The following is a 25435-nucleotide window of genomic DNA, read 5'->3' as shown; positions in this document are numbered from 1 at the left end:
ACCTTTACAACTTTTGTTTTATTAGTTAATAGGGATAACATAGCTAACTGAATTCAACAACAGCAAAAGCCCCACAGAAATTTTGGTTTCCATAAGGCGGAATCTCTTTAGGGGAGTCTGACTGGGAGTTCCTGTGGGAACATAAAAGATTAACTTGTATACACCTTAAAATAGAGATATTTAGCTTAATCAGAAAGGAAGGAACATGGTTAATGGTAAGTAAAGCCTGCTAGATACCAGGCTGAAATTCTCTCTCAACTGAATGAGCAGATTATATTCTCATCACCTATGTGTTTGGTTTGTTGTTTTGGGTTTGTTTTGGTTTTTTGGGTGGTATGTTTTTCTTTTTTTCTTTTTTTTTTTTTTTTTCCCCCCAGTAGGATAGTTCTCCAGTAAACTATTTCTTTAAGTTAATGTGCTAATGCTTTGAAGATGCTTCTGGCCTACAAATACTTCCTGAATGTGAATTTAGCTATAAAGTAGTTCAATCTCATTCTTGCTTATCTTGTAAATTCTTATGGAAACAGTAGTTTGAGCAGCTATTAGCAAGGTCATTTATTTTAAGTTAAACAGTCCATTTGTGTTGCCTTTGCTGTTTTGTTGCTTTCAGTCATGCACTGAAGTAACTTCTGTGATCTGGAAAAGTTTACATTATGCACTGTGACATTTGTTTATCAATGCTTGTTGATCAGTGGATTGGTAAGCAAAATTAAGGGAGATGCAAAAGAATAACTTCTGCTACTTTTATTCTTTCAGGCACATGTATGACCATGCTGCAAACATGTATCCACAGTTAATTAAGAATCCTGTCGTTCGAAATGGAGTTCAGAATTTTATGGCGTATGTATTTAGTTATTAGAAAATAAAATACTCAAAACATGGGTTTGGAGTATGAGTTTTTAAAGGGTTTTTAATCTCTTCCTTATGGGCCTAAGAAAATACATGCTTCCTTTCCCTCTGCTTGAATGCTGTTAGTATGAGAAAAGAAAAGATATGATGAAGGGCATATATATCCATGCCTAATTCTGTTTCTTTCAAATAAATGTTTAAAACCATTGCTACGGGGTTGTGTGGATAATGTCAATGAATACTGAAGGTCATGCTAGTCAAAATGCTTTTTCTAAAAGCTGGTATTTTGAATCTTACACTGAACAGTGTGGTCTCCAGGCACCTGAATCTTTTTAGCATTGTGTATCCTTTTCACCCTCTGTTAGGTCAGCATTTTGTTTATTCTACTGCTGATGTAAATTCTGTTTTAATTGCAAAGGTCCTGATTCCCTTTTCTCTTCAGCTGTGTAAACCAAAAGTAATTCTTCTCAAATAATGCACTTACACAGGTGGGAAACTAGAAGTGGGAGGAGAACTAGGTCAGGTACTGGGAAACTCAACTGTGATTACCAGTTATGTAAATCTCCTTGACTTAGTGTTTTCTCCCATTACAAATACTTTTGTGAAACTTTGGTTGGTTCTGGGGACTATTTTAACCATTTTTCCCTTGTCTTGTGCTTTCCATGAGGGGTTATATATCTGGCTAATTGTGTTATTGGTACACGTATATAGAGTAGATTGGTTTTAGCTTATCCAAAAAGAAGAGGAAAAAAAAAATCTTAGTTATCCATTGCCATAGTTTTTTGACATTGTTGTCCTCCTTGTGAAAGAAATGGAATAGCTACCATATCAATGTGTACAGGTTTTTTTCCAGACTGACTCAGCATGAAAGCTGTATCCCCCAAGATGCATTGTTGGATGGATAGGGGTAATACTAGGTGACCATCTGTATTTTTTGTATTGGTTATATCCTTGACTCCTGCATCACTGGTTTACTTACTGGCAATTTTGCAATATGAGCTGGTGCATTGTCCTCAAAGGTGTGAGCCCTGAATTCTCTGAGCATATCCATTTCCTCTGACATACTTCCTGCATCTTGTTATTTCTAGAAAGTTGAATCTGGCTGGTTTTATCACCCATACACTGCTGGAAGAGTCTGATTCCTTGCCAGGTTCATTCTTTCTTTTTTTACTGCTGTACATAATACTGGATGGATAAATATAGGAGGATGGAAGAGGCATGAATCTGTCCTGACTTACTCTAACACCTGTGGTTCTCCTTTGGCCCTTTGCTCACAGCAAAGGAGGGAACTCTAGGAGATCCTTATAATGTGGACTGCTCTTGCCCTAAGGTCTGTTCACCTCCTGTTGCCTTGTGCTCTAAATCTCTGTTGTTTAGCTAGTAACCTCTTGATTGGATTTGGCACATGGGATGGTTGCGTTTGGTCTCCCACCTTCTCCTCAGAGGCATAGCAGTGGGTCTTAGGCAGTGTTTGAGCACCACCAGCAAAAAGCCTTCATTGCACTTGTACCTAGGGGAGAGAAATAGGCTCTTCAAAGGTCAGGCTTTTTTTGTCTTTAAATAGGCATTTGAAATGGAATACCTATCAAATGCTGGTTTCCCTTTGCTGACTATATGGGGATGTGAGATCTAATGTAGCAGAGCCACCCACAGAGGTGGAGTCCAACTCCTTGATACTAAAGTCTAGTAGATACACAGTGCTGTAGAGTATGCTATATAGATCTGAACATTTACACCCAGAGAATATAACATATAATATCTGCAGAGTTTCCAAAGCGTGATTTGCCTCAAAGCGCTAGGAAGGTTGGATCATTTGTACCTTCCCTGCATTATCAATTGTACCCTAAAACAAAAACAAGAAAACCCCAACCTGTTTGTTCCTCTGCAGGAGACAAGATCAATGGACAAGACAACAAATCAGAAATAATATGGATGACCCATTTTGGAGGCATGCTGGCTATATTATTGCACAGTTGGATGGTCTGTACATGGGAGCCCTCGAGTGGGCTAAACTACACAAACAAACAGTAAGATTGCTGCATCTCTCTTTCAGTAGCTGGGGATGGGATGTCAGAGAACAAAGATGGGAGAATGGAATCTGATATTAAAAAAAGGAGATAAATTAGAATAATTAGTAGCAAGTACCCATTCTGCATACCATTCTACAAAAACTTCCATGATTGTTCATTGTAGATAATGTGACTGAGCACTTGTCACCACAAAGTCATTGAGGCCATAGATCCTTTGCATTGGACTTGGAACCCGGGAAGCTCATGTGCTGATTAGATTGGTGATGGCTTTTGTATCTGCGTGTGAATGTTGGAAGGACAGACAGAGTGGTTGCTGTTGTCATGTAAAAATTGTTATAAAGCAAATGGCCCTCTAGGTATAAAGAGTAGCTGCAACAGCATAAATCAGCATGTAGGGAGTGTATTTAAGCTTCCATTCTTATTTCCAAGCATCACATTTCAAACCTTAAAAGCCTCTCTATTTTGGGGTATGTTTTACATTGCTAAATGTCTTCTCCTTTTTTGTCTAAGTTTTGCTGGCTGTTGTGTGGTTTGGTTTGTTTTTTGTGTGTGTGTGTGTGTGTGTTTGGTGGTGTTTGTTTGTTGTTTTTTTTTTTCTCCATTCAGTTAGAATTCTGCTCTGGATCATCAGCTTGTGTGTAAAAGCAGAGCTTCCTTAACTCCAATAGAGCTGTAGTAATTACAATGCCATCCTTAAGTCTAATGTCTAATAGATTTCTCAATGTGAGAGGGAGGGATTGAGTAATTGTAGTTGACAGTTTTTGTCTTGGTTAAACTATATCAAGAATTTAGAGAAGTTGAAAGTCCTAAATTGTAAAGAATTAGGGTTTAGTAAAAAGCACATTTCTTTCTTGTGTAGAACTTGCTCTGGGGCTTCCCTAATGGCAGGGGGGAAAGTGTTCACAATAATGGAAAAATCCATCATGATAGGCCTGACTTAAGGAGGCTAGTAAGAAACCTTGACTTCCTAGGAAAAAGCAACTCATTAATTTTCTTTCACACCACCTGTATCTAAAGAGCCCTTTAAGCTTATCAGTTTTTTTGGCTTCTTCATAATCCTTTAACTTCAGATGGGGGAGCATAATGTGCTAGTTTGTGTCTGAGCTGTTTCTTTATAATAGGCATGATTTACCTGCAACATGTATTCCCTGATACTTAATTGTGTATTTGATGCTTAAAATCACTGACGTCTAATGTGACTGGGTCATTTTTATTCTCTTGTGTCCTCTATTTTTGAATTATATACAGTGGATATATTTGTTTATTTTCCCAAAAGTGCCTGGAGCAGTTGATGGGATTTATTTTCACTCCTTATTTCGTTCATGGTTTCATCTTTGGACATTATCACCTATGTTGAGATCCGTGTCTTACTCAAAGCAATAATGTCCCTTGTATATATGTTTCTGACTTGAGGTGGTGCTGCAGTTTCCTGTTTGCCAGGGCCAGAAAGTCAACACTAGTCTTACCTCTCAATACTTTGAACAGCTGGTCTTGCACCTTGGTGTTTGGTTTTCCTTGGCAACAAAATGATACCTGTCAGCTCTGCAAAAGAACATGCAATTCACTTTGTTGGATACTGTGCTACTTTTCAGATACTTTGGAGACAATAGGCTACAGCAGTGCTATTTGTGTACATATTTACTGCTGTTAGCATCCCCTTAGGGAAATAAACACCTTGAAGATTCTTCCTCTGAGCTTATATGGACAATAAAATCAGGTGCAGATGCAATGTTGCTGACTAGTATTCTAGCTTTGATACACCCATTTATCTGCAAATCAACCCAGCTTCTGTAAACTGTTGGTACTTGAAAAACTAAATGACCAACCAACACCGCCCTTTAGAGGACCAACAGGATCTGCCTTATTCCTTGTGATTAAAGAACATATACTCTCCAAAGAGGCTGTTTTCAACTTTGCCCTTGCAGTACATGTTAAAAAGGTTCTTTAATTTAATCCCTTAGATTGTTAGTAAGTGGAATGTTTGGCAAACGAATTCATTTCATAGATGGTGTCCCTGCCCATGGCAGGGGGGTTGGAAATTGATGATCTTAAGGTCCTTTCCAACCCTAACTATTCTATGATTCTATGATTTTTTTCCCTTATTTCTAAGCATTATAGTTTGGTTCAATTAATCCAGTGTTGTTCTGAACTCATATTGTGCAACAGCTGCAATAACAAGTATTTACTATTTACATTACTCATTTCTCAACTTAAAAAAAATTTAAATACATAAAAGATCTCTTTACTGGAAGCTCCCACAACAAATTCTACATGTCTTAAAAAGCAAATTGCATCCCTATTACATTTTTTCCTTAGAGGTTTGAGAGTTGTGTCTTCCTTCTTTCCTTTGGTGGATACTACTGTTGTTTCATGTAAAACAAAAAAAAATCCTTTCTGTATATGTATTGTTTTAGGATTATTATCGGTTTCTCTTTTGATCTCTATTGGTGCAGTATGGCTACATGGTGGTGATAAACATTAGAAATACTGATAATATCTTAAGTGTGAGTTGTGGTATTTTTATTTTCTTTTTTCATACACCTCCTCTCCACACCAAAAAAACCCAACCCAAAACCCCATTCAAAACCAAGCCTAAAACCAAGATGTGAGAGGCTGTATTATTTTGTTACCTGATGTGCTAACTGCTATTGGGAAAAACTGCATGTACTTCTAAATTCAATTGATCATCTTTTAAGTGCAGAGGGCAATTTCTCCCAACTGTCTTAAGCTTCAAAGAAAATTAAACACTGCAGAAGAAAGGCTGAGTTGCCTTTTTCCTTAACTCCCAAAAGATCAGAGGCATGGGGAAGAAGATGGGGTGAAGATAGATTTCTAAGTTCTTGCACTTCCCCACCCACTCTGCCTTCATGTTCATACATGGACAAAGTGTTCTGAACACTGGGAAGTCGTTGGTTGAAAAGGGTAGACCAAAATTGCTAAAGGGGATGGAGAAAAGGAGCTGTGTTTACAAAGCCTGGAGCACTGGGCAAAGTTGAATAAAATTGTTTCGTTTTCAGGAGAATAGAAACAAGCTGTTTCAATAGTCAGTCTGCTTTTAATTTTGCACGTTGCATATGGCAGGGTTTCTTATTGGCACTATGCGTACCTTTTCAAACTTGCAAGTATTTGGGGTTCTAAATTTAATGAATTAGTTGATATGCACTTATTTGAGGAAGACAAGTGAAATGATCTGACTTTCCATTGTCTTATATGCATGGTAGTGTGAAGCTATGCCAAGTCCACAAAAAGATCCAATGAGAGTTGGGTTATGTGCATTCAGGTCACTCTGTGAGGTTCAATATTTTTTTTTTCTTTTCCCCGTAAACTTCAGGTCTACTTCACTTGAATATTGTGGAACCATTTTGTCTGCCACAGACTTTGTGCAAAGAAAATTTGGTTTGGACTCTGAACTGTTCTACAGTAGTAGTAGTACATCATATTTTTATTTGTACATGTATGCAAATGTTTTATAGTGTACTTTTCTGAACTTTTTAAATTGCATAGAGTCTAGTTTCCTGCAGGGCTATTTTAGGTTGGTGCTTCCATTAAGACATTCATGAAGGCAATCTATGTTGTAAACTTCTGTATTTTGAATTTGATATTTACAGGTATCATTAAGAATGATGTCAAAATCTGAATAGATTTCCATGTTAAACTGTGACTTTATTCCATCTGGTTTAGCAACATTTCATATCCAGTAAACAAACCCAACCCTTTTGTCAAGACAATTTCTGAAGGAGGGGCACTCAAAGAACATTAAGCCTTTTCATCTGCCAACGCTGTGGTTAATCTTGGGCTTGTCTACACAGGGAAATTACCTTTGAATAAGGAGGTGCCAGAGTTTTAAATACTACAATGATTCTAGGACAGCTCTGCATTTGTACTTCTTTATTTTGTATTGGGAATGCTTATATAGGGGGAAGGTACTGGAAAACACTTGTTACAGAATAACTTGTCTATTTTAATATCCTATGTAGACAAGCCTTTAGCAGACAAGGTTGGTTCCCTCCTATCTGCTACTACCCCTTCTAAGTTTATTTCTCCTTACAGGTGATGTAACTCAAATTCAGTCTGATATTTTTTTTCTTTATGCTGTTCAGGATGGTACCCTAGAGGAGCCACACATTCTAGCAAAAGGACTTTTTCCTTTTGTCATGACTATACTACTTCTCTGCTTGTCAATTTAGCTTATTCAGGCACTCTTCTTCAGGGTGTAAACCATGCATGCAAGGAGTTTTCCTGACATTGCTGTGTGAGATGGGAGAAGGTGATTACAAAAGATTGTAATATGTTCTACGTTATGCACTTGTTACGATGCATACGGGTCCCCCCCCCCATAATTCTTGCTAGCGAGCCCTGATTGAGTCTTCATAGAAAAGGTTTCTCCTTGTATCCTGGAAATCAGCTGTAGTTGTTTCCAATCTGGGGCTCTCAGCTTTGTGGCACATGCCCCAGGCCGCTCCTGAAGTTCTCAGATTTGGCCTGCATTAGGGTCTTCTGTTTCAGTCCATTGTTTTACTGAGACTCCAGAGAAGCTCTGTGCACTGTGCTTGTGTTATCTCGCTGAGCATCAGACAATCTTAAACACAAAACCAGGTTTATCCAAGCAAAGCAATGAATTCCTGGAAATAAACTGCAGCAAAACTTGCTTTCCCCTCAAAAGGGGAGTGAAAACAGAACCCTAGTGGATGCTTAACAACCTATTTCCTCTTTTACTTCTGTGATGCTTCTTTCTTCTGGCTGGCTTTGGGAGCTGGCAGCCCAGTCTCACCCAGTAGTGCCCTAGGAATTGGCATGGCTTTTGCTTCTTTTTTTGAGTGGGTCTTTCCTCCAGCTTTCTGGCCACCTTTCTGTGTGTACAATTCTGATAGCTTCCTTGCTTGGCAAGGAAGCTTGGCTTTGATCTAGCTTGAATGAATTTCCTAGTAGCTACTGAATTTTTTTACTTGCAATGACTGTAAGACAGCACAGAAATGTGAAGCTTTTTAAAAACATACAGGCAATTCCAAGTGATGCCAGAGCAATGTCAGTGTAACTACCGGTAGATGTTGCAATGAAGGCAGGTTTTATGGAGGAGAATATGTAGTGGTAGCAAACGCATGTCACGTAGAATAAAAATGTCGCAAGGCTAGCTGAGCATTCTCATATACAATCCTGTTTGCTCCTCTCCTGGTGGTACTGTACAGTAGTGCCTGTGTGAATTAGATGTTGGAAAACAGCTTCTCTTCATTGAGTGGTGGGCTTGTAGACCTTTAAGTGCAGCTGGATGGGGAAAAATTGTGATGAAACAATGTTCAGGTCTCTATGGATTCCAGTAAGATAATGGTTGTTGAGAATGGTTTGTAAATGATTTATACCACTGAGTTGCTTAAACTATGTAAAGATGTATCTCTTGATATTTGTCAGCTGTGGCCTTTGCTGCTCCCAGTTTCGCTCCTGACAGCAAAAATATGATGAACTAAAGCAATGTAACATATATGAAAGTTGGTTTTGGATTTCTTTCTGAAACTATAGCTATTGTTAGGGCCTTCTGCAACGGATGATTTTTAGTTATGAGGATGGCTTATTTCTCTCAGTTGTCTTGGTAAGCATTGTGGGAAGGTTTAATTGCTTCTCTGGGAATATATGGTCTAGAATTTACATTTATTTTTGTTTTTTCCTGTTCGTTATTCTCTCTTCCAAAACAGTATATGGGTAACACAGAATTCAGCCTTCCATATAAAAAGTAAATGGATTTTGTGCTGTTTATTTTTTCCATTCCTTGTCTGTGCTTTGTTGGGGTTTGTAGAGAGGTCAGCTGTATGGTTTAATAGTAGTGATTTATATTGCAAGCAATGTGTTTATTTGCTATATGATTGTGTCCCATTCTAAAATTATCATTTATAGCCTTAAAGTGATGTATGCTCTGACTTTTTTTCCTTAATCCTTACCTTAACTAAAGGCATGATGCAAGCAAGAGCAGAAAACACTTGGAAAACAGCTTTTGGAAGTTGAGTTTAGACCACACTTAAGATCTTATTCTTGAAGAGGCAAATTAAAAGAAGGTTCTGAAGAGCATGTTGCACAATAAGCTGTGTACAGTTAGCCCTGGCTAGCTGCAACCATACATAAGGGGTTTCGAAAGCACATATTGGAGAGCCTTTTGACTGACTTCTTTCTTCAGCTAGTTTCATACTTTATTAGTATTATTAACATATCTTGCTTCTCTCATTTGTTTTCTGCTCAGTCCTGAGGATGTCTTAAATTGCAGTCTTTATAAAAAATCAGAAACTCCCAAGAGTGTTTGTTAATGTAAGGCTCTTCAAAGGCATACATAAACAAACACCCCCTAAAATCTTACTACTTACTATTACCCCAGTATAATAGTAACAGCAGACTGATTGGTGTGCTGTTTGCAAAGACACGCAGAACTTGCATAAGTTATAGCTAGTGTCTCCTTTTTCCCCCTCAGAAATGCTATCACTGGTAATGCCACTACAAGGGCCAGACCCTTAAAGGTACCTAGATGCCTAATACCACACTAATGCCCATGTGTATGTGGGCCTTGTGAGCAGGTATTTCCTAGACCATGTAAGAGCTTCCTTTGAGAGCAAAAGAAAAATTCTAACAGCTGAGACTTGAAGCTTGATGCTTCTCTGTCTGAAAGTGCTTTTTGTGTTCTCTCTTTCCTCCCTTTCCTCAGCCACTGAGCATCTTTGATGTCCAGTTTCTGAATGCAGTTGGAGACCTGTTAGACCTCATTCCTGCATTATTTGAGTATTCTGCCAGGGGTGGACAATGCAATGTGGAGCCAGGAAGCCATGGGAAGTATCAGTGGGATATGGGTCACTGCTCTGCACTCATCAAGGTGAGCATCAAGAACTTCATCTCCAGTGACTGTGTTGATTTGCTGCGTCATAAGCCTGCATTTCTGGAGTCTTCATTGTTTATGTTGCATGTCCATAAAGAGACTCTTGTCAAGGTGCTTTTATGCAGTTGTCACTTGTGCCTTTAACAGGATTTTTGGGTCCAGTTTTGCTCATTTGTGTTCAAGGGCAGGGAAAAAATAAAACCAAACCAAACCCACAGAGATTGACAATGAAAAGCTACTAGAATTACTAGGGAATGGGGAAATACCATGGAGAGGAGGCTGGAAGAGAATAAGTTGTTCTATCTAGCCAAGTGAAGTCTGAAAGGGGGTATTGTGAAAGCCTACAAATCCATTGAGCAAGTTAAGCAGGGAGGAAGGGAAGAGGATTCCTTAAACTAAAGATCAGTGCTAGCACAAGAATAACTGGGTGCAGTTGGCTGATATTTTCTAAGTGTTAACAGTGATATTCTGGAATGGCTTCCCAATTGGAGTAATGACAGAAAAAATACTTCTAAGATAAGTACCTGATACATCTTAGTAGCAATTATATTTTTCAATTAAAATTATCAAGGTTCTAGTCAGTATATGGAGACTCCATGTATCCCAGAGCAACAATACTCAAATTAGGAAGCATTTGTTCAAACATTTGCCTATCACAAGAGGTTTCTGAGCTAACAAGAAATCTTAGAAACAAGGAAATACTTTTGATAGGGCTATTATCAATAAATATTTACCTTTTCAAATTAAATACACTTGCATTTGCTTCCATACTTTAAAGTCACCCAGAGGCGTTTTCACAGAAATAGTGTGTTTAAATTTAATGTGGGGTATGTTTGCAGAGGGCTGATCTGAATATGTAAATACAAGTATTCAAGAGGAAACTGGGGAAACAAAGAATACCATGTGATGCAGGTGACCCAAAACCCCCTAAGCTGTTTTGTTTTGAAAAATAACTAATTATTTGAAAACAGCACATGGGCAAGAATTATTTCCAGAAGTTTCAGAAATTCATTGTTAAGTACACAGTTAAAAGCACAAGAATTTGCTCCTTCTTAAACAATACAATTAATCAAACTACTTAGAATCTGAGAGAACAACTTTTTTTATCAAGTACAAAACATGCAAAGTATAGTAGGGTCTGAAACTATTCCTCTTTCTGCTTCTTTTTTCCAGGTTCTACCTGGATATGAGAATATATATTTTGCCCATTCCAGCTGGTTTACATATGCAGCCACACTGAGAATATACAAGCACTGGAACTTTAATATAGTTGATCCAGACACTAGGACTGGCCGTGTCTCATTCAGCAGTTACCCAGGTAAAGTCAAGAAAACTAAACCTATATCAATATCCAAGGTATGGGTATGGACCGTCTTACTGTCTTGCAGATGTCTATAAAATGGATGATACCTTAGCAAGCACTGGCTTCAATCTACCTTAAAACATTTACCTATTGAGAGGAAGTTTATTGGCTTGAACCTGATATTGTTGTCGTTGTCTTTTGTTGTTGGTTAATCACCTGCAATGCTTTGAATAGTACTTGTTAAATATTCTGCCTCTGGCACAAACATGCTCCTTTGAGTTCTGCTCATGTCTGCCCTCATCTCAACCACTGAACTCCTCACCTTGCCTATAGCATTCACGTGTTTGGTAGTAACAATTCTGAACACTTCTGTTTAGCAGTGTGGCATGATTAGTGCGGTAATGGGATTATTAGAGAGTATCAAACAATAGCCATTTGAAATTGTATCGACTTCTTTGGTGTTGGGTTAGCAAATATTCAGTGTTGGGTTTTGTTTGGTTGGTTTCTCCCCCCACATCTGCCTCTTTCAGCTTCTCTATAAGCTGTTGCAGAGGAGTATTTTTTTTTTATGCCTATTTTATGTGTTAGCAATGTAGCCAGGCAGAATATTTTAAAATCTCCCTTGGGAAGATCAGGCAGCACATAATATTCTCAAGTTTCCTGGAAGAAGGTTAGAAATTGCCAGCAGTTAACGTTTCAGTGGTAAAATATTTACTCTTGCTATGGTAGCACCAAGAAACATGAATATGAAAACCCAAAGCAAATCTAAGGCTGAGTTAATGTTGTATAAGTTTTTAAAGGTGGAATTTCAAATTCAAAAAAATACCCAAACACTCAAGAATTTTCATAAGCTTTTTATAATGGAGTACGTGCTGTTGAAGACTGTCTCATTCTGATGAAATTTTATTGGCTGATAGTTTAAAAATGTGCTCTGTTGAATTATTGTGCCTGCCTTACTACAAAGGCAAGGATCCTTCATGGCAGGGAACTCTGGGACTGTGACTGTAAAATTGTTTTGAAAGGCAAAGTTGCGGTCATTTCATTTTGAAAGCAAGTATTTCTGTGGGGTTCGGACCCTCCTCAGTGACCTTCAGAAATGCAGCATATTCTGACATCTGCAACTTTTGCTTTGAGGAAGGAGTAGAGATATTCTGGTAAATTCCTGTTAAGTGTACAGCCTCTCAAGAGCTTGGGTTATCTCCAGTTCCTTTGGAGAAATTAAATTTACTCATTGCAAGGAATTTTACCAAGCCTATGTAACCTGACAGAAAGGTTCCTGTCTGAGCTCTGTTCATCGCCTGAATGTACAGAAGGTTATTCTGGATCTTGTATCTTTCAGCAGAAATACTGTTGAGGATAGTGCTGTACTTCAGGATAGCGTGGGTTGATTTAGCAACTGTTGCATGCTGCGTTGTGTGGCAGATTCAAAACTGGGTTTAGCCATGAAGAGTGTTTTTATTTCCTTGTTAGTGGGTGTCTGTGGTGATGTCTGGGGGTTGTTCATTTTGCGGATTCTATGTGTAACGTGAAATACAAGTCTTATGTTTTAATGAGACTGCTGAAGCATGCTGTATGGGAGGATACCTGAAAATCAGCTACTACTAAGCTGAAATGGTCGGTTCCCATTTGCTATTGTACAAAATCCCAGTGGGCTTCCCTGAGAGTGAAGTCTGAAGAGATGGCTTACTTTAAAGCTTGCCTGTGCTGGGTAGGCCCTGACACAGCAATGTGTTATGGTGTACCTCTACCAAGAAAATTGAGTTAGAACTATTACGAAACATAGTTCTCATGGCTACAGTGAAGTCTGAGAGACCTGTGGTATGCAAAGCAAACTCACTGGCCACCTAATTACAAGGTACTATCACAAGCACTAGACAAACATGACCCACTGACTACAGCAAATTGCACTAGCTGTGGGTGTAGTTCACAAACTTGCAGTTTTCCAGAGGATGAGTAAGCTCTAAAGCACTTGCCTGGTAATGATCTAGGGACATCACGCACCAGGGAGGAAACTGCCAAATTCCTTTGCTCCATGTTGTGATGAGATGAAGCCTTCTATTTTCACAGCATCTGCCCATAGAATATGGAGGTCCTGGCTGTGGTTCCACTTGATGACTGTAACTTCTCTGCATGCAGTTTCCCACTGTTTTTCTCTGTCCTGATGGACATTAAGAGCCAGTAAGAAAAGCTAAGCTAGTAAGCTGTCATAAATAGAAACACGATCCTAATGTACATAAATTATTGACTTTTGGAGAAAACAAACAGCATTTTAAAAAAATGCCCTTCTGGTCCTTCGGTGACAAATGAGTAATTCAAAGATTCTTGTCATTTGGTAGACTGGATATGAAATAAAACTCTTCTGTTGTACGAAAGCTGTGTCAGAAAAGCTTCAAGGAGTCATTTGCCTTCTGAGAAGGAATGTGCCAACTACCTGATTTCTCCTGGGGTCACAAAGTGAAATTGTCCAGATTGTTTATTTACAGTATTTCAAAAGACTGGCAACTACATTGCAAAAAATATTTGTTGTGACTCACTTTAGAGGATCTAAGGCTATTCAGTAACCATGATGCATGTCAGCACATGCATTATGATACAACTACAGGGCCTTAACACTTCCTTGCTTCTGCTGTGACTGAGCAGGTAGCAGGACAGGCAGGAATTGCAGAGTCCATCCAAGCTTCTGCAGCAGTTCCCCATGTTCATGGCAGCATGCTGAAATGTCCACTGTTACAGCATGTCTTCTCTGATGCTTTCTCTGATGCTTTCTCCCTGTCAGAGTAACAGTAGTGCTGCAGAGATACAGTTAAGTAGAAATGAACAGGCGTAGTAATCTCTGCTGTTGCAGAATGATTTAGCTACTTGCTGCTTATTTCCACACTAATCCTAATCCTCACTTGAACTCTGCTCATAGTTCTAGTTTCCTCTTCAGTTGAAAGCATCTCTGCTGAGCTGCAGGTGGGAGAGCTCTGTGAATCTCTGGAAAGGAAGTGTCTGAGCTGAATTCTTGGGCACCCCTGACTTCAGTGTTTCGTTTAAGCTCTGGACATAAGTATTTAATGTGGTTGGTGAATCTGCACAGCAGAGAGAATTTACATTGTACAGTTGCTCACAAATGTTGAGTGTCATTTGGGGAGTGTAAGAAATGTGAAGACAGAGACTTCAGGTGCTGGGTTTTGCAGGACGTACCTAGGAAAAGATCAGAGAGAAACCTTCCCCCCCATCCCTCCCCCCCTCCTGGAGTCACTGCTCTACACACCTCTACTTCAAAGAAATGAGCCCAATTAACTGATTAAATTTGATGGACAGCAGGGAAGTTGCAGCTCCCAAGATTTGCATCCATTTGGCTGCACCTCTTCTTGAACAAGTAGTTGTGAACTCCTTTTAAGAAAGGGAATCTACCATTTGGACCCAAGCACTCTGGTTTGGGTAGTGACATACTTCCTCTGGGCTGAATTGCAGTCTTGTTACTCTTGATTTTAGCTGTTAAAGGAAACAGTTGAGAAGAACTCAATGACCACTTCTGTTTCTCTGGTCTCTTGCTTGGTTGAGACAGGTTATGGTTGAGACAGGCTATGACATGGGAACAAGATGGCACAACTTGTCTTGATGAATCGGCTACACGTATTCTGCTAAGGCAGGAGAGAGATGTAACCTGTCGCTTGAGCTGAAGTAATCTGGTGTTAGTACAGAATCGGGAAGTGCAGTGTTATCCTTCCCCAAAGCCTGAGTAAGAGCTAGGAGGGGCAAAACATGGAAAGGGTAGTAGCCCTTTAATTCTGGAGATCACCTTGCTCATGAGATATTGGTAGAACATTTCTTGCTTCTCTGCTTCCACCAACATGTGTCTAAAACCTGGAGGGAAGCAGAGAAAAGTCTGGTGCGCTTTGGAGATGAGAGACCAGAGCTATAGTGTGGGATGTGCTATGTCTTAGTGCTTAGAAGAGGTCTGTAAGTGGAAGTAAGGCAGCTGGCAGAAGCACAGTATTGGCATGAGAACCAGCTGCTCATGAGACTAAGAAAACTAATCCAGAGAAGGGATCTTCTTTCCCATTCTCAAGTGTGTTTGTAGCCCAGAGCATCAAGGATCTCAGCTGGAGTTACTTGCATCCCTGTGAGGTGATGAGCAAAACCTCATGGCTCTGACTTCCAGCCTTGTTGTACTGCCCCTTTCTGTACTTGAATGAGCACAAGGGCCCCTTAAAACACCTAAAACCCTGACGTCATCTGGTTCAGAAACCTGCATCATACCTTTTTAGGAACAGTAGCTGCCAGGAGTGTGTTACCCTGCAATACTCTTTAGTGTGCTGACTCTGGAGAGCACTGACTCAGATTTCAAAAAATGTTTTGCTTTGCTTGGCTGATTAATATTGTCATGATGAATGAAACTGCGGACTCTGGAAACTTCAGTATTCCAATGGTGACTCGAAACGGAATATAAATGGATCCAACTCATTCTGAAGTGCTTTCAGAAGTCCTATTGCTTCTCTTTATGTAGGAAGAGTCAGGTTCATTGGAGGAAGGCTGGGGGGAGGTGGAGGTGAAGAGGTTAAAAAAACCTGATTGGGAGTGGCTGATAAAAATGGGAGATGGGTTTACAGAAAAAACAGGTGAACTGTACAGTGAGATAGCATTTGACATATAAAAGGCATTTTCAATTACAACAGATTCTCATACATTCTTGAAAACAAGAATGCCACAATAGAACATTAAATATGTGCTAATATCTCTAGGCTTCACCCAGGTTTTGTTTTCATGGATGTCTTTGTCCTGGGCAAACCTGTTGTAGGTGTTTTAACTTCCCTTTGTTTAAGGAGTGCCTATGCCTTAAGTCAAAATGGTATAGGTTGGCCTGGAATAATTAGGCTAGTAATGGTGTATCATGGAGAGCACACTGTGTTGTAGGACATTGCAGGATAAAACTTGGTAAATACTAAGGCCCAGAAGGAAACCCTTTTGTTTTCAGCTTTGCTGAGTTTTGCAGTGTATTTGAATTACAGAGTTCAAACTTCAGTTAATTCAGCATCGGTCCTTGTGTTGACACTTGCTTTGAATTGAGTTTTTCTCTTTTATCTCAGCTGATGATTGAAAAAGAAGAAAAAAATGTTTGATTTATTTTGAAGTAGGGCACTTGGCATTGGCACCCATGGGGGAATGGCATTCAATTCGGATCACAAGTGTTTAACAATTTCATTTCTTCCCTCTGGGTAAGCACTTGACTTGTTACACAATAGTTTATTGCTCCAGTATCCCATATCTTTCTGTAAGATAGACTGGCAGAGACAGGTTAAGAGTGTTTCTCTTCTTGCCCTTACTGCTTGGAAGAACTCTGCTGTTTATGTACGTAATCTATTGACGCTCTTTTTCTGTCTCCAAGAATAAAATACTAGGAACCACAAGCTGCCAGGGTACTCTGCCTGTTCTGTACTGACCTATTTTTAGAGAACAGGTGACCACAAAGCATATTTCTGTGGATCTGTTCTGATTTGAGAATTTGAGATTTAGAAGAAATCTTGCTGAAACTGAGCCCTTAAACAGTACTTTTGCTTGAAGGAAATCCATCTCCTGATGAAAGCCCATGAACTGGAGGCAGAGATGAGTCATATTGCAGTCTGTCATATGTTGCTGACCTTAGTTTGTTTGCAGAGTGCATTAATAAAGCTTGCTGTAGAACATTTCGTAATGGCACTCGACTGCTACCCTCATGTGCAGCATTTTAGCATTTTGTACTCTTCAAAGAGGGATACCATTAAAAACTCATTAGCAAGAGACCAGTTCTGGATGACTTCCTCATCAGGAGCTCAGTTAACAACAATTCTTCCTCAATCTGGCAGCCCTCTATCTGCTGGGGAATCTCAAAGCCAAGTTATTTCTGCTTTATAAATAGTCACCATGTTATCCATGGCATTACAGCTGACCTTTGCAGCTCTGTATACCACATCTGGCTGTATACCTGCAGCCAGATCTGCAACTAGGCTTAGGACTTCTGTTGGCATGTAATGTGGAAGCAAATATTGCCCAGAGATCCATCACTCCGAGTTTGCAGGGCTGGTAAGCTTAAAAAAAAACCCCAATGACAACATGTCAGAAAGAGGAGTAGGTGAAACTCTCAAATACAGGATGTGGTTTATGATTTAAGAGGTGCCCATTTCTTGGAGATTCTTTTATGGTTAGACTGGAAGAGATTAAAATAGAAGGAAGACTTTTCTTCTTGTCTTGGTTTAATCCAGAAGGGATTAATTTAAAGGTGTATCTGTTGTACTTGCAGAATAAAAATCTAAACCTGAAATTGGTTGATGAAAATCTCTCTGTGGAGTTGTCCTTTGGTTTTGATTTCCTCTGTTGTGTTTTTAAAAGGAATTTAATTGTTAGAAACAAACACTCACTAGGCATTTACAGTATGTAATCCTCAACAGAATACATAGCTTGACATATGATGGAGAAACTTCTGATGGCAGCAAGCTGTGTGGTTTGGTTGATATTCTGGAGGGAAGGAATGCCATCCAGAGGGACCTTGACATGCTTGTGAGATCGGCTGATGCCAATCTTATGCAGTTCAACCATGCCAAGTATGAGGTCCTACACCTGGGTTGGGGCAATCCCAGGCACAGCTACAGGCTGGGCAGAGAAGAGATTCAGAGCAGCCCTGCGGAGAAGGACTTGGGGGTCTTGGTCAATGAAAAACTGAACATGAGCCGGCTGAATTGTGCAGTCACAGCCCAGAAAGCCAACCGTATCCTGGGCTGCATCAAAAGGAGTGTGACCAGCAGGTCAAAGGAGGTGATCCTGCCCCTCTACTCTGCTCTCATGAGACCTCACTTGGAGTATTGTGTGCAGTTCTGGTGTCCTCAACATAAAAAGGACATGGAACTGTTGGAGCAAGTCCAGAGGGGGGCCATGAGGTTGATCAGAGACTGGAGCACCTCCTGTATGAAGACAGGCTGAGAAAGTTGGGGCTGTTCAGCCTGGAGAAGAGTCTGCTGTGTGGAGACCTCATAGCAGCCTTCCTGTATCTGAAGGGGGCCTATAGGGATGCTGGAGAGAGACTCTGCATGAGGAACTGTAGTGATAGGACAAGGGGTAATGGGTTAAAACTTAAACAGGGGAATTTTAGATTGGATATAAGGAAGAAATTCTTACTGTGAGGGTAGTGAGGCACTGGAATGGGTTGCCCAGGGAAGCTGTGAATGCTCCATTGCTGGCGGTGTTAAAGGCCAGATTGGACGGAGCCTTGGGTGGCATGGTTTAGTGTGAGGTGTCCCTGCCCATGGCAGGGGGGTTGGAACTAGCTGATCTTAAGGTCCTTTCCAACCCTAACTATTCTAAGTTTGGGATGAAAACATGAAGCAAATGTTCTACACAAACAATTAGGCTGTGTTGAAAGCATGACAAATGAGAAACTGCTGACAGGTGGGCTTAAAGCACTTCCAGAAGTTGACACCTCATCTTTAGTATTTGTACAGCTTAATTTCAGACACACACATGCTGACTCATTCATACCCTCTTAGCTTGTCACTCTTTTTTGTTCTATATCAAAGGTTCACAAAAATAACAAATTTGTATTATTGCTGTTTAAGGCTTTTTGGTGTCCCTGGATGACTTTTACATACTAGGCAGTGGCTTGGTAATGTTGCAGACTACCAACAGTGTGTTCAACCAAAGCCTCATTAAGCAAGTGGTGCCAGAATCCCTGTTAGCTTGGCAGAGGGTCCGCATTGCTAACATGATGGCAGATGATGGCAAATCTTGGGCAGAAACCTTCTCAAAGTGCAACTCAGGTGAGTACACTTTCACATGAGTCTTAGGAAACAGGACTTGTTCCCCCTCCCCTTTGTACTTTTTTCTTTCCTCAGGCAGGACAAATAATTCTCTCTTTGCTCCCATCCCTAGGAACCTACAACAATCAGTACATGGTGCTGGACCTGAAGAAGGTCAAGCTGCAGAAGAGCCTTGATGAAGGTGCATTGTACATTGTTGAGCAGATCCCAACCCTTGTGGAGTATTCTGATCAAACAAATATTCTCCGAAAAGGTAATAGCTCCTATAGCGCTTACTGGCTTAGGAAAGCCATCTCTTTGTGTCAGCTGATGGAGAGTCATGCTTTGTAACTGGGAAGGGCTTACTGTGCACTAGTGCTGAGTTGCAAGACAGAAAGCTATGTTGCCAGGTCTATTATGCTGTATTCATTTTTTTCATGCTATGGCATAAATGTGGTGAGCATCTGTGTTTTTTAGAACCAGGGAAGTGAAACACAGGCTTTACCTTCCTTCTTTCTTTTTCTTGCCTTTTTTCCTGGTATTATTTTGCCCTGTCTTAGAGACCCATGAGGAAAAAGGTGAGGTCTCTTTGGAGTGGCACTAAATAACTGTGATGCTGTGGGCTACTTGAAATATTTGGTGAGTGTGTCACCATGCAAGGAGATGAGCTTTAAAATATGAGAGAAGTTCTACGTTAGATTCAGCTTCTGAACTTTTCTAGAGCTCTGTTATCTGATAAGTACTTGCTGTTTAAAAGGTTCCTTAGTATCAAGACTAGCAACAGCTTGTTGGAAAACAAGCAAAAATCCAGGTGAAGCAAAATGCCGACTGTCAGGTTTCCTTCATAGATGTCTTATACACGCTTTATGGCAGAATCCAAGACCTTGAGCTCATTCCACAAATTTAAGTGTGTGTCTGGTGCTTTGTGCTCCCTCCTCTAATCATGTGAATTAGGAGGTGAACTGATGAATTGGAGGTGAAGGAGGTGAATTGATGAGTTGCTTTTCATCATCAAAATGCCTGGAAATGCATTTATGTTAGCAGCTGTGGTTATTTCACTCTGGAATTTTCCCCTGAGTCTGTCTCCTTGGAAAGTTCTGGCTTATTTTGGGCATTGCCACAATGCCTAAAGCACAGGAGTGTGCTGCAGTTCATCTTTCTTTATGATGAGTGAGTAGTACATTGATTTAAGCATCAAAAGTAACACATCAGATCAGAATCTGGGATCTGAGTCTCTTCCACTTGATACGTGAATATTCCCATTGCTCTTGATATTGCTGAGATCTCTTGCTCTGATGGGCAGAGGAGGAAGCAGTTTTGTTTCAGACATTTTTTGCTGCCTTCATGTAATCCTTCTCACCCCCCTTCAGCTTTACACCATTTCTGACCTCTTTTTGTCACTGTTCACCCTGACAGGCCTAACTGGCAGGTTTCACTGGCTTATATCAGCCCTTGGGTAAAACCTGCCTTAGGTTGGGCACTGCACTGTCTGCATGGGATTTACAGTCTTGCAGAGCCTGAGACGCAGAAGAGCTCATGTTGGAGGGAAATTTGAATAGCTTCTTCTGTTTTTAGCAATTTAAACAGAAAGTTTTTCCAGGTGGGATAAGGGAGTCATCTGTATGCACTGCATTTATGTAAGACAATAGCAACCTTTTGAATTACAACTAAACCCTACTGGTATGGGAGCTGATGTATCTGTATCCTCTGGCCAGTGTCATCAGAGGTTGGTCAGTGTGCTCATTCCTGGAGGATGCCTCTATTACAGCACAGTCTGTGTACACAACCCTTTTCCTTTATGTAGGTTCTAGGTCATGTAAGCAAATGACAGCAGACAGGGTGTTCCTGGCGGCTGCATGCTAGGCAGGACCCAGTCTGGTAAGGTCTCAGCTCAGGTGGTGGTCCAGTGTTTATGCTGCCTGTGTATCTGTCCTTGAGGGGGCTTGGTTTCTGTGTTTTGCTCCCAGTGAGTCCCACTTGGTTTTTCTTAAGTATCTCACAGCCAGACTCTTCACGTGCTGGGCTGACATTAATACATGGAGTGCTGCATTTACCGGTATCTAGAGAACTAAAGTAGTAAAACTCTAAGCCAAACCCTAGTGTGTGTCATTTGAGAAGCAACGTTCCCACTGACACCAGCAATGCTAGTAGTTTGGAGAGAATCTGAAAGTGTGCTGCTCTTGGGGCTAGCTTACGTTATGTACTCTCTCCCTTGAACACTCCTTGCTGCCGGCCTTGCAAAAGAAACCCCAACAAATTAAATGTTAAGGTATAGGCATCTACTTTTTATCTCTTCTAGCACTTGCTGTACCCAGATCCTGAACTGGATGTACTTCTGGGTCTTTACAAGCTCTTCTGCTTTCTACACTACTCTTGTGTCAGGCAGTTGTATGTCAGCTATCAAACTCTCTGGAGGTCTGGGTGTTAAACCTGCTCTTCAGAGTTAGCAAAACGGCAGGATTTGTACTTGCTCTTGGAAAGGTTAGGGCAGGGCTCTGCTCTGCCAATCACCACTTCTTAACCCTCAAAGGCAGATACTGGCAAATGTGCAGCTATCCCTCATCTTTCCTTATTGCAGTGTGCAACCACAACTTTCCAAGCACATATTTGTGTGTGGTCCGTGTGTGTTTGTGGGTATCTGTCTGTCCCTGGTATGTCAGCACAGTGTATTACTCTGCTGTGGTGAGATGGGAGGCTTGGGAAAAAGCTGGGAAGTTTGGTGGAGGCGAATGATCTTTTGCTTCTCTGAGGCTGAGCAGGGAAACCTGTGCAGGTTTCTCTGCGCATTCACATCAGACTCCTGCAAGTTTCTCAGCTGTTTTGCACGATGAGTCTGCAGGGTGGATGTCTGGGGGCAGGTTGCCTGGGTGCAGTCTCCCGTGGTGTTTATACTGGGAGTCAACCCTGGTCACGCCAGTGACTATTGCCTTACTTTCTTGCGTTCAAAACAGTTTGACCTGTTATTCCTCGACATGCTGTTAAGGCAACACAGCATGAAAAATGGTTCATTTTTCTTTTTTGATACGAGCAAGAGCATTCAGCTTTTCTAAGTGATTAATAGACTGGATTTTGTCTTTGGCAGGTTACTGGCCTTCATACAATATTCCTTTCCATGAAAAGATTTACAATCTTAGTGGGTATGCGGCATATGTTGAGAAGTATGGCATGGATTTCTCTTATGAGCTTGCTCCAAGAGCAAAAATCTTCCGTCGGGACCACAGCAAGGTGACCAGTTTGGAAAGCATGAAGTACATCATGAGATACAACAGTAAGACACATGTTTATGTACTGTGGAGCTGATTTTAATAAAGCAGTGTTACTTTTATTTCTTGGATCATAGTGGGAAGCTGCAGCCTCATGTACAGATCAGAGTTCTATTGCCCTATGTGAAGAGTACACACAAAGAAAAAAGAGTAACACAGGGTCATTGCTGAGGTAGGAAACCAGGCTAAAATGACTCTTAATAGAAACAAGACTGAGTTCCTTCTAGAACAAGGGCCCTCAAGCTTGCTGTTTGACCTTTGCAGAGAGTTTCTGATAACTCCAAGAGACTCTGTGGGCTGCTGTTCCCTAAAACATCTACAACCTGTCGATCTTTAAAGCCTTAAATCCTAAGCAACAGTTAGGTCAAATCAGATGAGAATTTAGGGTAAAACTACAGGTCTTTTGGTTTTGTTTTTTGTGTGTGGTGTTTCGTTTCTTGTTTGGTTTTGGTTCAGTTTGTTTTTTCCTGTTCATGCAAATAATCTTTGGTAGTTAATGCTCTGCTCTGCTTTTCCCTGACAGGGGGGTTCTTAACTGCATTACAACCAGCTTAGTTAACTTCTGGCTAAGCCCATCTCTAAGTACAGATAGCTTTAGATGCTATATTTTTATTCCCAATTATAGGGAGCGTGCTGATTACTGGGCTTGGAGTTTGGGAGGCCTCTCCCAGGGTGGGGTATTGCCAATGTTTTGGCTGTGAGTAGCAGCATGTTTGCAGATGTTGAAGCTTGTCCACCTTCCCTTCTTAGTTTGCAGCTGCTACAGTGAGTGTCTGAAGGCTTTGCTTTACACTACTTACTTTAGTCCAGAACAGGAAAACAAAGGCCCTCATTGTTGCACTTTTCCCTCCACATCTTGTCCCCGCTTCGCTTGCTCTTCTGCTTTTGTCTCTTGACAATGTTCCTGCAAGGTTTCATCATGTGGAGTTGCAGATGTCTGTGGTTAGAGGTTGGCAGTGGTCCCCTTGGGATGCAGAAACAGTTGTATGGACTTGGATTAGGAGCTTGTCTACTAATTGTCCTGTCTCCAGTACTGACTTCTAGCTGGTACCTGGGGAGAAGCATGACAGCAATGTGATAGACCTGTGTTTCTACCAACTCACTCAGAGTTTAGTGGCTTGGACACTTTGCATCAGCTTTTTGTAGGGGACTAACTTCTTTTATTTTCTTCCTTCCCTCTCCACCACATTTCTCTCCAGACTACCAGCATGATCCTTATGCTGAGCACAATCCTTGCAACACCATTTGCTGTCGGGAAGACCTGAATCCTTCTTTTCCAGTGCCTGCAGGCTGCTACGACTCCAAGGTAGATTACCTCCATTTAAATATCTGCTCTACTTTTGCTGCAGCCTCTGTGCTCCCATCAGACCTGTAGGATGTCTCCCTGCACTAGGACATACATGGCCAGGCCCACTGGTTTCCTCCTTTCATGCTGTCCAGGTGGTTGGACAGATCTTGAGGTCTGTGCAGAGTCCTGTCTCCTGTCCCTGACACCAGTCCTGGCACAGTGGCAGAGGGCAGAGGATACAGGGGGAGGTGTAGGAAAAGAATTATGGGAAATTGTGGTGCTTAGGAGTTAAAGCCCAAAGCCTTGCAGCAAGAGGAGCCTAAGAGAAAGCTGGAAGGAGTCATCACATCATTCCAGGAAGGTGAGTCCTCTGACTCCATTTCATGGGGGCTGTGTGGGTGCCTCCCCAGAGACCACAGGAATGTTTCTTCAGTTGCACTTAGCTTTACCTTTACAAAAGCCTGGCTCTCTACTGAGTCACCCTGCTCCAGGGCTCCACCTCTCTGTGAAACTGCTTTGAGCAAGGTTTGGTAAAGATCACTTTGCTTTTTGGGGGAGATGCAGGAAAATCCTCAGACCCACTGTCCTGCAGAAAGCAGCAGTTTTTCTAGGCAGCCTGTGGGGTATTTTCACTGTGAGGGGCAATACCTGAGTAAGCAGCTATCCATGCCAGCCCTGTTGTGCTGGGAAGTTGCACAGTGTTGTGTCCTGTGGGGTTCAGCCTGCTGCATTTTGGGATTATGAATTGGTTGCTAGGATGGGCCCTGTGGAGGCTGTTTTGGCATCACCAGTGCTGTGTTTTGGCATTGCTTTGTGTCCAGTCAGTTTACAGGAATGGGCTAGGGGAGGACAGGGACCCAGTGAGAGAAGTAGCCCAGAGCAGAGGCAAAACCTGTCAGTTTCAAGCACTTGAGTGCAATTTTAGTGTCTCTGAGTTTGGGAAGATGGAGCAGGCTGGAGACCTCTTGGGTGGTAATAGAGGAATAGGGTGGAACCTGGGCAGCAGCATTAACTCTGGGCTGCTTTTGTCCTTCCCTGAATTACCCTGACTTGCTGCAGGGGGCAGCCCAAGTGCTTAACATGCAGCAGAATTTATATCAGGCCATCTAGGCTGCCCACTGCACCTCCACCTCTTTTGGAGACACAGACCCAAGAAGGATTGTCCCAAAGGCAGATGTGCTGCCTCTCACACTGGGTAGCACAAGGGCTAGAGGGCAGGCGGGCTTGTACTTTGCTGCTGCCCTTCAGCTGGGTGCTCTGTGCCTGAAGATGCCTCTGTGCAGGTGAAGAATGCTGCCTGATCAAAGCATTTCCCCTTGCTCACTTTCTTTACCTTATTGTTATCAAATCTCCTGGGCTATCCCTGCTCTGTGGGATGGCTGCATGTCCACCACCATTTTGCTCAAACCCCTGTCCTTTATTGCAGGTGTCGGACTTCCGCCTGGCTTCAGCGTTCACAGCCACCGCCATCAACGGCCCCCCAGTGCAGGGCGGCCTCCCTGTCTTCACCTGGAAACGATTTAACCACACACGGCACCAGGGCCTGCCAGAATCATACAACTTCCATTTCGTCACCATGAGGCCTATCCTGTAAAACCAGCATCAATATCCCCAAGTAGTTTTGGGTTGTTGTTTTTTTTTAACAGAAATTTTCATTCCTGTGTGTAATAAATCGACCTGATGGCCACATCCCTGTGCCTTACGTGCCTTCCCCTGTCCTGCCTGCTAGGCACTTCATATTGACATTGGCTGCCTTGGTGCAGCCCAACACATGTTCTGCTCTTCTGAGCTATTTGGGTGGCCTGTCCTTTGACTAGGATTCGTGGAGACTTTCGGTGATCTGAGCCATCATCACAGCTGTTCCCAGAGCAGGAGAGAACTACAATTTGATCAATTAAAGTGATCTGTCTTTAGTAGTGACACAGGACCTGGGCCAAGCCAAGTGACTGCTTTGGGCCAGTGTTGGGCTTATCTCGGTGCTGGGTTGGTGTCTGCCTTTTGTCTGAGCAGTGCCTGTGAGATGTGCTGCAAATTCCTTCTCATTTCAAATGTCTCTAGCACAGTCAAGGCTGTGTATTCTCCATGGAACATCAGAGTG

The 25435-nt window shown here is 41.6% G+C and overlaps 1 protein-coding gene across 1 annotated transcript in view; it reads left to right on the top strand.

Annotated features, from left to right (window-relative positions):
* The window catches only part of PLBD1 (phospholipase B domain containing 1), a 40226-nt gene extending 15200 nt beyond the window's left edge, over positions 1–25026 (top strand). Inside the window, exons 3-11 of the mRNA XM_061361951.1 lie at positions 757–840; positions 2738–2876; positions 9562–9726; positions 10903–11047; positions 18607–18807; positions 18920–19060; positions 21869–22054; positions 23249–23355; positions 24764–25026. Of these exons, the coding sequence (XP_061217935.1) occupies positions 757–840; positions 2738–2876; positions 9562–9726; positions 10903–11047; positions 18607–18807; positions 18920–19060; positions 21869–22054; positions 23249–23355; positions 24764–24931 (1336 nt within the window). The 3' untranslated portion in view covers positions 24932–25026. The remainder of the gene's footprint in view (positions 1–756; positions 841–2737; positions 2877–9561; positions 9727–10902; positions 11048–18606; positions 18808–18919; positions 19061–21868; positions 22055–23248; positions 23356–24763) is intronic.
* Positions 25027–25435: the final 409 nt, after the last annotated feature.

Source organism: Neopsephotus bourkii, unplaced genomic scaffold, assembly GCF_033783945.1.
Source record: "Neopsephotus bourkii isolate Nb327-2 ecotype Australia unplaced genomic scaffold, CSIRO-AGI_Nbou_v1 NB_107, whole genome shotgun sequence".
Lineage (NCBI taxonomy): Eukaryota > Metazoa > Chordata > Aves > Psittaciformes > Psittacidae > Neopsephotus > Neopsephotus bourkii.
This window is presented reverse-complemented; position numbering and strand designations above follow the sequence as displayed.